Source organism: Cloeon dipterum, chromosome 4, assembly GCF_949628265.1.
Source record: "Cloeon dipterum chromosome 4, ieCloDipt1.1, whole genome shotgun sequence".
In the NCBI taxonomy this organism is placed as follows: domain Eukaryota; kingdom Metazoa; phylum Arthropoda; class Insecta; order Ephemeroptera; family Baetidae; genus Cloeon; species Cloeon dipterum.
The window spans coordinates 30,486,752-30,499,215 of NC_088789.1; the positions used below are offsets into that span (position 1 = coordinate 30,486,752).

Genomic DNA, 12,464 nt, shown 5'->3' on the forward strand with positions numbered 1-12,464 from the left:
AAAATTCTGGATCACGAGATAATCACGTGATAAACACGTGTTTCCGGTTACGAGTTAAAAATTAAAATGCTTGTTAATTGTTTCAATTGCATTTCAACTATGTTATTTTGCAGTTTTGTTCCTTAATTTAATGATTTTAAGGGTAAATAGTTAAATTTAGCTACTCGCGTATTTCAACTTGAGTTGAACTCGTGTTTAACCCGGGTGTTTAAACACGTGTCACAGATCACATGATTAACACGTGTTCAACTCGAGTTAAAATACATCAGTTGCTAAATTTAATATTTACTTATAATTTATAAAAATTTGCCCATTTTATTTAAAGAATGGGCACAAGTTTTCACAATTCTTCGAAAATACGTGGTCAATTAAACTCGTGTCGGAGATCACGTGTTTAATACGTGTCTATCCCGAGTTACGTTTTATGAGTAGATCGGATTAATAATTTGCTCTCCAAATAATTTTAAAAAGAAAAAAACTGCACGAGAGTTAGTAATGACACTATGGTATATAAAATTCTTTATATAATAATTGTATTTTTTTCCAATTTAGCCATAGCTAATTTAATGAGTGTTAAAATTAATAGAAATATTCATCAGAGGGATAAATATATCACTGTCGTGGAATTTTGAATTTAAAAAATAAAAAATTTTAAAATATAATTTTAGCCCATGTTAAATATCTGTTATTTATTTTTCTAATCATTTTCCGACACATGTCCATCAATGGGGAGGTATAGGCGGGGTAGTGGTTGGTTTATATATACTTGAAATAATTATTAAATTATGATATATAAAATATTTTTTTGCATAATTTTCCATCACACGTGTAAATTGTTTGGTTTTGACAAAGAGCACGAATCAAAAGTCAACAACATGAAATCGGGAATATTTTCGATATCAGTCTGAATAAATTAAATAAATATTATATACACATAGCTAGAGATCTAGGTCGGGGATTGGAAAAAGAGCGCTTTGAATTGTGGTAAAAATTAACGTGTTCTGCTTTAACATTTTTATTGAATAATTTCAAAAATCTTAAAATCATAAATGACGTGTGTTATTAACGAGAAAAATCACCTGTGGGCCGTATTTTATCTTTGACGATGATATTTTCTGTATCACATTGATAAAATTCTAAGAGCTGTAGATTTTTACACTAATTTAAGCAAATTTGCAAGTTCTCTGAAATTCGTGGGGCGCGCAAGCAAATATGCTGAACAAAAATAAAAAAAAAATATTGAGCCCAGCACTCGCGGCTTTCGCGCTACTTTAAAAAGGTTTACAATTTCTTATTTCTTGGAGATAAATAAATCGATTTTTATTTTTTACACACTCATAATGGGGGAAAAGGAATATATGTTTTGAGTTCATCAAGATTTACGAGCAATTTTAATAATGAAATTAAAACTTCCGATCATTAATTGTGTAAAGCATGGATAAATAAGTTAAATTTCTATTTTTAATATTTAATTAATAACCGGTTTCAAAAGAAATGATTTCATAATTATAATCGCAGCTGGTTACGATTGGCTCTACTGGTTGCTGCCCCGCCCACATCGAGCAACCGGTTAAGCAGCAGCTGGATGATAATATTTTGTTCTTCATCGCACTATTCTGTCGCAATTCGAATAAAAAATGGCCTTACAATTAGACATTCGAAAATCCATTTTGTATTGTAAATTCTTTCAATTTATTCAGAAAATAAGCCGTTTTCATCTAAAATTTTGCGAAATTCTTTCATTCGAGTTTGGGGAAGTACCGGTTTTGCAGTGCGCAGACGCACTCATTCGTCAACGGCAAGCGCACCAGCCGGCCAGCCAACACTGGCCAACACTAGAGTCCTTATATATGAGAGTCAAGCAGATAGATGTACGAACTGCGCATGCCCGACTTTGCGTCAAACAGATTTTTATTCCCTATCTCTCCCCATGTTAATTGAGCTAGCGCCGGCGGCTCTGGACATAAATTGCTGATACAGCCCCCTCGTTTGTTGGTATCAATCGAAAGGCGATGAGTTGATCTACAAAATGAGTCCGGTACCATAACGCTAAGTGTACCTAGTCTTAAGAAATCGACCCTCCAACAAGGGCCTTTTTGAAGCCATGCCAACCCCGCCGCCACTCTCTCCTGTCCTCTGATTGGTCGACAAAACTCACAGATGATGTGTTGGATGTAAATAAACAACTCGCTTCTGATGCTTGACTGACGCTACGCTTCTTTTCGTTCGTAAGATTCAACTTTTGATCAGGTAAATATCGCTCACACCTCTCAATTTATGGAAATAATAAATATTTTTAATAGAGAATTCAGACAAAATGTTGTTTTCACTTCAAAGAGAGAGTAAAATAGGACTTTTTATTGAACAAAAATTCATAGCAAACTAGCTCCATTTTTTTTAATTATACTTACTATGGGGCTTATTATGCACTTATTTGAATCCATTTGGCATGCTATTAGTAGAAGGACCCCTCAGCCACAATTTAATCGTTACAGGAAGAACTTGTCTGAGTTTTAATTTATTAATAAATACATATAGTTACAGCACTGAGGTGCCTCATCAAATAAATATAAGAAATAGTTGTTTATCTCAAATCTTTCTGCTAGAACATCCCAAATAAAATGGATTCGCCTGACGATGCCTGCGCAAATGCTGAATTTTTGCTACAAATCCTCGATGAAGTGATACTTCCCATATTGATGGCCAATGATTCGTGTCCTAAGTATGCTGATTTGTTTAACACCGCAATTTGTCTCTCAATAAATTTTTTCTAGGACTTTGTGCTATATTTGTGGCTGCTTGCAAACGTCGGCGAAGCCAAATGAAAGTTAAGTGAAAACTAGAGTCGTAAGCGGATTTATATCCCTACGCCTGATTTGCCCTGCCATCCTCAACCCAAAGCAGTTCAATACCATATCTGGTGAGTTATTTCCAATGTTGTCAATTTGAATTATGTATGGTTTAGAATTTTATTTTAAACTCTCTTCATAGCATGGTTAGTAACCTTATTTTTTACGTTATAATTATTTCTTTTAAATTTTAACTTCTTGTTTTGGTTAATAAGTTATATATTTGCAGATGCAAAACGTTCTTAATTGCAAGTCTCAGTAATTATGATTAAATAAAGCTTCAAAAGATGTGAGTGGAATGCAATAATTATCACATTTTTTCCAATTCCAGATCTTTTATAGTAATAATGAATATTTTTAGTGTAGAATTAATTGTAAGTAAGACAAAATAGCGTTTCATTTTTAAAGAGTTAGTAAAAAGTGATTTTTTATTAAACAAAAATTCAAAACAAAGTACGTACAAACTACGTACATAATATGTCGATAACATACAAATTGTTACTGTCAAAATCCTTCAAAATTATTGTTATTACTTCTTGCCAGTGGTTGTAGTTGACACATAGCGGTGTCCACCTGCTGTGGAACTCCCTGCTGATACAGCGGGAGCCTTGTTCTTTCTCTTCACCTCTCTTGTAGTCTGGGCACTGTGAATTTTAACTCTGAAAGAGAGAAATCTCCTCATGAGTTTTTGATCAATGCTGTGGCATGGCTTAAAGCATTGAAATTCTTGCATGCTGCTTTCCATGATGTTCTGAACTAAGGTCTCTAAGGTTTGCAGGTCTGGCAAAGTGCTGCAGCGAGCTGAAGCTGTCCGAAAGATTTTCTCGGCGTACTCAAACCAGTGGTACAGCTCCCTTGACACGTAAGTCAGCAGTCCTTCTTCGTACTCCCTTGACTTGGTATATTCAGTGAAATCTGCATCTATGGCCTCAACTATCAAGTCGTCAGTGCAATCATTGCACACAATTTGATTTCCCTTAAATATAAAAATTAGTAATATCTAAAGATGAATTTCTATAAAATTTTACCATGACTGAGTCGAGAATGTAGCCACATACGTAATACAAGACGTTTTTGTCTTTGTGTGTGAGATCAGGCAGAGAAGTTGGCCAGTCGGATTTGAAACTGTTCAAGTGTTCAGTTGATATTGTCGCTTGCTGGGGACCTAAAAAAATGTTATTGGTATCCAAATCAATTAGAGACATATTCTTACGATGTTTTAAGAACTCAATGACACTTCCAAAATTTTCATCTGCAAATTTTTCTGTAAGATCGTGCTCATAGTTGGATGCGCAAATGGTTTTTGAGTATTGGGAAAGAATGATGTTCTTAAGGGCTGATTTCCATTGAAAAGCATTTGGAACTGGGTTCCTTGATCGAATAACTGAAAACAGATTTTCAATGCAGTTTGATGAAAATCTACTTCCATAAACAAAGTCCATCTCTTTGCTTTCAAGAAGTCTGGTTGCGATGGTAATGAACCCATGGGTTGCGACTAGGGTACCTCGCTGCCAAGGTTTCCAGCTTTTTCCCACTGAAATACCTGAAATGATTGATTCATGAATATTTTAAAAAATTATTATTATAAATTTTGTTTAGTGCTTTAAATTAATAATTAATAATTAATACTTTTTGCATACCTCTTGTAATTTCGATGTATTCTCGAAGTGAGTTTACTGCAGAATCAAATTTTCCTCTGTTTTTGAAGCTGAGGGCAGTTCCGTGGCTCGAAACTAGGATCTTGAACCATGAGGCAAAGCGTCTAATCCACCACGCAGTAGTCATCATGCCTGAATTTTTACGTTCTTTGGCCATCAGCTCAAGCGCAGCAGCAGTAGATTCATTCAAGACCCACACAGTATTGGTAACTCTCATTTTCTGAAAAGTATTTGGGTTCAATACAGCCTTGGCTAACTGAGGTGCTGCTTTCAGGTCATCATCCCTCTCCATTTCTGCTACCTGTACGATGTGCCTGCGTTAAACATTATAAAGGACTTGGCTCAAAAAATAAGGTTGAATAAATTTCTTACGAGTACAAAACTTTATTAGTGGGCAGCCCATATTTGCGCACAATGGACTCGGAAAGGGTGAATTCTTTGTTGTTCGCCAAAGAGGATTTGCAATTTTTGGCGACGTGTGGAACGTCAGGGAGGATGGCCAGTTTCCTTTCTGGATCAGCTGGGTGGATGCATTCAAAGTTAATCTCACCTTCCCTACAATTTTAAGATCAAATTTATTAAATTGATTTAAAATTCTTAAATTCTGTGGCCTCTAAAACCTTTTTGCATCAATGTCATAGAATTTCCAAAGGTGTAGATTAGTGGCACACATGTCAGTCACATATGCCATGATCTTGCCACTAGTTTTTTCCTCGACCGCTTTTATGAGCTCTTCATTAACAAGCCTCACGGCACCGCCATTAACTGATTCTGGCGTCAAGTGATAAGCAAGGGGTTGTTTGATTCTCTTTCTCACACCAGCAAGCATCCAAGCCATGCCTTAAACCAATTAAGAAAATGTGTTAACTGCCATATAAGGTTTATTCATGATTAATTAATCATGATTATTCATGATTAATTAATCATGATTATTCATGATTAATTAATCATGAATTAACCTTACCTTTACTTGCAGCCCCAGAATGTAAGGCCAGAGTAGATTCACCAATTGTAGTTTTGCTTGAGGGATCGTATTGGTGTCCTTTGCTAATTGACATCTCGTCGTTGAACAGAACTAGAAGCTTATTGCTCGGATGAGTTTCGAGCTCAAGGCGGCGCCTCAAGATCTCTATTGAGCCTTGGTCTACACCTGGAGAGAAACTAAATCCCTGTGTGCGAGTCTGCAAGCAACGGATGGAAGGTGACGGGTGCCCTTCTGCAAGATAGTGTTGATATCCTGTGCTGCCGTAAGCAAACCTCCGTTGGATGCCCTTCAGGATGTCAGAATCGCTCCATTTTTTAACTCTGTGCTTTTTTTCCCCAGTCACATCTTTCTCTGTTGAAGCAGCAATAATTATTAGGCAACTATATAACCCTCTAACAATAAGTGATTTTTAATGCATCCCCAAATTTGTATAAATTTTGTTAATATTTAAGTTCATGTTTTTGTATAACATTCGTGTTAAAATCTTGACGAAACTCCATGTATGACAAATGGTTACATAACCAATGGCTACACCAAAAATTTAATGCAGAATTTTAATCTTTACAAATTTAGTAGCTATTTTACTAAATTAGACTCACTCAAAATATTGACGCCTGTGGTTGAATAAATCTTGCACAGATTTTCTTCCAGTTTCCTAGATTCCTGAAGCTCTTTTTCCAGAGCCTGGATCTTGTTTAACATTTCTTGCTTTTCCACCATCATTTTCCAATTGTTTGTAGCGTCCTCTGATACTCCATTCCAGTTGATTGCAAACACTTCGCCCACCGGTAAATTTTTTAAATTTACTGACTCCTCTCTCTCCTTTACTAATACATCCTGGCTCAGATTGAAAGCACAAGAAGGTTCCGTCACTTCACCTTTTTTTAATTTTAAAAAGTAATTTGTTAAATAATTGTTAGTAAATTTTATGATTACCAGTCAAGATAGAGAGTGACCATTGATCAGGGTGATGGTGGATTTTTCTCTCTATCGATTTTTCAGAATCAGGCATGGAAAATTCATTTAAGTCATGGTCTGGAACTTCAATCACTGGCTTTTTCTCAATGTGGCGTCTTTTTGTGCTTTTGTCACTGTTTAGGGCTGACGACGACCTTCGAGCTGCCCTTAACGCACGACTCTCCATTTGCATTGATTTAAACCCAGGGATAACCTTATTCCCGTCTAAGTGGGCCGCCAGGGGAATTACTCCTGGCTTGAGCACTCTTTTTCCTCCTTTAGTTGCGATCCAGTCAGTTGGTTCAAAGTGAAGCTAAAAGAATTATGAATTTTTTAACTGTTAATTACGTCCTGGTGCCAGTAAAATTGCGCGTAGCTCAACAAACACTCCAATTTTAATTGTTGACGGATATTTTGCCCTTTTGCATCAAAGAAAATTGATTGTTGCTGTTGAGATAATAATGCGTAATTTTACCAGCACCAAGACGATTTTTTTCTTGTGCATATGCATAAGCTATTATTTATTTAATAAATATATTAATTGACACACTGATTTTTTATTAGTTTTGTGCTTTTCAAAAGTTTCAAGTTTTTTCTTTAAGTAAAAGACAATAAACTCACACCACAGGCATAACTGTTTCTTGTGGGCACCCACCCTCCACCTCTTTTAGATCTTGAGGCCCACAAAGAGCAGAGAGAGGGTTGCTTAATTGGAAAGTGAGCGCCATCCCTCACCTTTCGACTGCAGCCGTAAAAAGAGCACTGAATGTTTGATTGCTTTGGGAATAAAACTTTTTATTTAGCTTTTGATTGAGATTATGACAATATTACCATTTTTACAGGAACTTAAATTGCAGTCAATTTGAAACTTATATTTCCTCTCATGCAAGATCATTTGGCGCAATTGAACTTAGGTGAATATAAACAAAGAACATGTTCAATCTTGTTCGCCACGCATGTTTTCCGCCGAAAAATTCAAATTTCAGCCACTTAATTAAGACAGAATAAACCTCTTTAATATCTAATGTTTGTGGGATAATTAAGTAAAAATGCACTTAATGTAAATTGCGAACAAATAGCTTTATTTAATTCAGCCAACATAGTAAAGATAATTTATCAGCACAATTACTTTTGATAAAAATGTTCTAAAATCCGTCAGTCAGCCATTGGTGTCGGCATACGTCTTTCCAACCAATCAGAAACCAGGAGAGAGCGACTGCGAGCGAGCGACAAACGAGCGGCACTCTCATGTGGTTTCAAAAGGCTCGTGTTTGATGGTCGATTTCTTGAGACTGGGTCCATCTAGCGTTATTGTTCTGACTCATGTTATAGATCAACTCATCGCCTTTCGATTGATACCAATAAATGGGTGGGCAGCTTAAGTAAATTCTTTTTTACAGCCGCTGGCGCTACTTCAATTAACATGGGAAGAGATAGGGAATGAGCGCCAGCTTGACGCAAGGCAGGGGGCGTGTAAGGCGTGTTGTGACGGCGAGACTCTCATATATAAGGACTCTAGCCAACACCAACTCCAGCAGCAGCAGCCGGCAACGGTCAGTGGTGCAGTTTTGTTTACCTGGTTTACCTGCGGAAATGGGACAATGTTGCCCTTCGTGACCTCTGAAGGGCGTACCATTGCCTACCGCTGCCATCTGAGTGAGTAGCCAGCGTGTGCGTCATGCTGGCCAAACGGAATCGGAAGGATTCTCGTCTCGCTCACAATCAAGCAAAGGTATGTACATACATACATACACATTATGTATGTAATAATTATGATAATTGTTGGCATTTTCATCCTTTCGCCAGATATTATTGCGGTCTTGATAATGTGTGGTACATACATATACATACATGTACATTTTAATGTATATATGGGAGACTCACACTTTCCGCTCACTCACACTTCTCGTTTTTTGATGGGAAGAATCATTGTAATGCCCTATCCTAGCGAGAAGTGTGAGTGTTGGGCGAAAAATGTGAGTCCCCCATATGTACCTGCATGCATGGATGTATTTATCGTATTTATGTGTATGTAGTCAGTTTATCATGCAGTGAAGTGACTTTCTGGCTGAATTTCAATTCTTTTAGATTATGCATGTATGTAATTAAGGATAAATTGCATTTACTTTTCGCAGCCGACTTACAGGTTTTGCTATCCATATTTTTATCTGGAATTCTCATGAGAAATGGCGAGATGTGTATGTATGTAACCCTGCGGAAACTGTAACTTTTTCATTATGTGTTTATTATTATTGCACTTATTTCCGCTGCATTTTCGGAATAAACCGAGGAATGGATATTATGGATAACGGCAAAACGCACAATATGTTATGGAAAAGTTACAGTTTATGTCGGGTTATGTACACATTACACATTTCGCCAGTTCTCTTAAGAACCCCATATAGGTTTGGCGAAAACTGTAACTCGGCGGCGAAAACTAATTTTTCCATAATGCCATTAATGTTCTCTGCTCTCTGGCCTCTGGCTGTAATAATTAATGCACATCTTTTTCTTATTTTATTGTGGACTCGCTCCTTCCGCTCACTTACCACTTCTAGGTCTTATGGGAAGAATCAATTTTAATGTTAATACCTTGTCCAACCGAGAAGTTTAAGTCCTCCATACTAATGCATAGTTGAGAACTGACACTTTTCGGTTGGAACAGTGTGATTGATTCTTCCCATCAGACCAAGAAATGTCAAGTAAGCGAAAAGCTTGAGTTCACCATAACATCAAACTTGTGAACTCGTGAACTGTGTGTTCAGTGTTGCATAATTCAAGTTTACAGAATATTCTGTTTTTTTTTCAGATTGAGAAATCGTGACACCAAGTAATATTGAGACGGCCACGGCCCCAACGGAGAGCCCATGAGCCCGCTGCGGAATAAGGAAAAAATCAAGATTCAATATTTTTTTGCCCTGGCAGGTATGTATGCGAAATGTTTAAAATTATTTCCATATGAAATGATTCAATTGTGTTCATACACACTGTGCATCTTTGCATTATACATTTAATTGGGGAGAATTAACACTGCAAAATCATGCAACAATCGTTATTGTTGTCAATGCGCATAAACTCATCTCTCATTGTCAGCTCTTAGGATTCACTTGAAGCTAAAAGTTACCTAAGTAGCAGTGTAAATTTTTTAAAAAGTGGCTGCATAGTCAGCATGCTTTTCAAATGGTTAGGCATCTGTCTCCTTTCTTGAAATCCGATTTTATTTCACAACAAAGAGTTTCCCAAAAAGGTTCCATGCGTTGTTGGGTGGGACAAATCTCGACTAGAGGAATCCAAATCCTTCAAGAGAATGCAGTCAAGTGGTGTAACTTTCTAAAAAAATTGAAAATTTAGAATTTTTACTGGCTAAGTCCTTATTTTGACTGTTGTATATTTTTAAAAAATTAATCACCCAATTGCATCCAAGTAATCAAAAAAATTTCAATCTCTTTTGAAACCTTTTTTTTAAACAAAAACCTTAAATGTTCTCTATTTATTTGATTTCCTAAGTCCTCCCATTATTAATTGAAATTGTTTAAATCCAAAAAGTACTTTCCTACACAGGTATGAAGGAAGACTTGGATATAGGATTCAATTTTCAATTCCTTATTTAAATGCATTTGAAAAAATTATTAATTATAATTATATTTATTAACTGAAAATACGCAAAACAAATTGGACCTTTAAAACAAAATGCGTTCCAATTCAAATACTCAAAAAGGAACACAATACCAAAACCTTGAAATGATTAATTTGGCCTGGAATGGTTAGTAAAATATATCCTACAAAACTGTTCTTCAAACCAAAAATTGAATTTGAAATATCCGTTGACATCGAATTGACTGATTCATTTGTTGACTTTTTAGAGTGGTGGTTAGGCGCAGGGTCGAAGAAGAAGGAGAAGTAGAATCAGCTGAAAAAGAACCAGCCTGTGAAGGATCACCTGATTCAGAGGCAGAGGAGGAGCAATGTGAGGAAAATTTTAATTACGGCATGTTTAATCTTTACAATTTATATTTTGATAGATTTTCTGCTATCATCTTTATTTTTACGCTTAACAACAGTTGATCTCGCTTTATTTCATTTGGAAAATAGGAATTATTATTTTGAAAAAATTAATTTGCCTATTAATGCCACTATCTCATTATTTTGTTGAAAAATCAACGATTGTAAGGTAAAGCAGCATAATCTTTGGCTCACAATTAATCTGTCATAGACTTTACTCGGAGGGAAAATTCTTACGGTGAGAAGCATAATGCGGCTCTCAAATTGAGAACGCAACTTTGAGTCTCACCGTGAGTAGCAGAGAGGTGGTCTGGCGCTTTTGAATCTCACTGATATATCTCACAGTGAGGCCAAAAAGCGGTCTGCCTTCTCGTACTCACGGTTAGAACTCGTTCGCTTCGGTATCGACTGAGCGCGAGCGTTTCGATCTCCCTGTGAGATCCAAAAGCGTCTGCTCGCCTCTGGTATTCACGGTGAGATTTGTTCTCTTAAATTGATGGCGAAACTTTAAGTCTAACCGTGTATAACAAAAGCGAGACTGAACGCTTTTTTAAATTTCGCGGTGAGATCGAAACGTTCGCTGTCAGTCGAGACCGAAGCAAGCAAGCATTTGGGTTCTAACCGGGCGGATTATGAGAAGGCCGCTCTTTGATCTTACTCATAGATTGAAGCGAGGATCTCAGTGAGATCCAAATGCGTCCGGCCGCCTCTGCTACTCACGGTGAGACTCAAAAGTTGCGTTCTCAATTTGAGAGCCGCATTTTGCTTCTCACCGTTAGAACTTTTCCCTCTGAGTTTTGTCTCTGTGGCAAAATATTATGCTGCTTTACCTTAAAATCGTTCAGTTTCTTTCTCTTCTCTTGTTATTACACTGTTTGTTTTGTTTGCATTAAAGTGTATGAAGAAAGAGGTGGATGGCAGTAGGCTTGGGTTGTAGCCCTACACACTATGCTTTTTTGCCCGATGCTGGCCATGTGATAATGCCCTCGCGGGAACGCTTCTCAAAGCGCTCTCGCTGGGCCAAAAATTTCATCGGAACAAATGGAAAGCTGAAGATTTGAACTTTAGTATATATTATGTCGGAACAAAAATGGAAAATGGATAGATTTTAAGTAATTAGCGAATAAATTTCATGTTCTCTTTGACGAGATGATCCAGTAAGTTGACGTGGGCGAGCGCGCTCAAAGTGGGAGCGACCAAGCAACCAATCAGCGCGCTCGCCGTCGTCAAGTGACTGGATCTTCTCGCCGGAAAGAGCATGAAATGCATTAGTTAATTTCTCAAAATTTATTCATTTTTCGATTTTGGTTCTGATATTGTGTTCAAAATCATATCTTCAGCTTTCCATTGGTTCCAATGAATTTTTTGGCCCAGCGAGAGCGATTTGAGAAGCGATCCCGCGAGGGCATTTAACATGGCTAGCATAGGGATAAAAGCAGCGTAGGGCTACAGCCCAGCCCACTGCCTATCGCGCTTCTTTATTTATAACTTAAGTTTGCATGCCTATCACGTTATTGGCTAAACAAAATCTCTGACTGAGCAACAATTTAGTCTGTTTTGCTCTACGATGTGTTCAGACTCTGACTTAATGTTTATCTGAATTGATTTATGTACCATGTGGAAACAAGGAATTAAAATCTTCATCAAGTGTAGCATATATAATATGTTTGTTTCAATTACTGTCCCATTTTTGTACCGCAACTAGCTCAAATTCAATTTAAAATACGTATATATAACCGCTAATCGCAAATTACCCTACGAGAAAAATCACGTGTCTGACACGTGTAAAACCTGTGTTTTTGGGTACGGATACATCGTTACAAACAAGTGTTTAACACGTGTCAACACGTGAACTTGTGCGAAAAACACGTGTTTGGCACGAACTTAGTGACGTGTCAGACAGGTGACAAACACGTGTTTGTAACTTGTGTACACGCACCCAAAATCACAGGTTTGACACAAGTCTGACTCGTGTTTTTTCTCGTAGGGAACAACCTAACATATATACTTCTC

At 37.0% G+C, this 12,464-nt stretch overlaps 1 protein-coding gene and 2 long non-coding RNA genes across 3 annotated transcripts; 2 read left to right on the plus strand and 1 right to left on the minus strand.

Moving 5' to 3' along the window:
• Positions 1 to 1,840: 1,840 nt before the first annotated feature.
• On the plus strand, positions 1,841 to 7,969 carry LOC135943910 (uncharacterized). The gene is made up of 7 exons (XR_010575238.1): positions 1,841 to 2,250; positions 2,607 to 2,722; positions 2,775 to 2,920; positions 3,628 to 3,711; positions 4,558 to 4,713; positions 4,782 to 4,861; positions 5,581 to 7,969. It is a non-coding gene; the product is annotated as an uncharacterized LOC135943910 (long non-coding RNA).
• LOC135943909 (uncharacterized) lies at positions 3,339 to 4,807 on the minus strand. The gene is made up of 4 exons (XM_065490579.1): positions 4,490 to 4,807; positions 4,063 to 4,392; positions 3,878 to 4,014; positions 3,339 to 3,825 (listed from the first exon to the last, which is right to left on the minus strand). Exons 1-4 carry the CDS (start codon positions 4,797 to 4,799, stop codon positions 3,379 to 3,381), a joined length of 1,224 nt encoding a protein of 407 aa, XP_065346651.1. The 5' UTR covers positions 4,800 to 4,807; the 3' UTR covers positions 3,339 to 3,378.
• A 1-nt stretch (position 7,970) lies between the features above and the next one.
• Positions 7,971 to 12,436, plus strand: LOC135943911 (uncharacterized). The gene is made up of 3 exons (XR_010575239.1): positions 7,971 to 8,181; positions 9,259 to 9,374; positions 10,313 to 12,436. It is a non-coding gene; the product is annotated as an uncharacterized LOC135943911 (long non-coding RNA).
• The last annotated feature ends 28 nt before the right edge of the window (positions 12,437 to 12,464 follow it).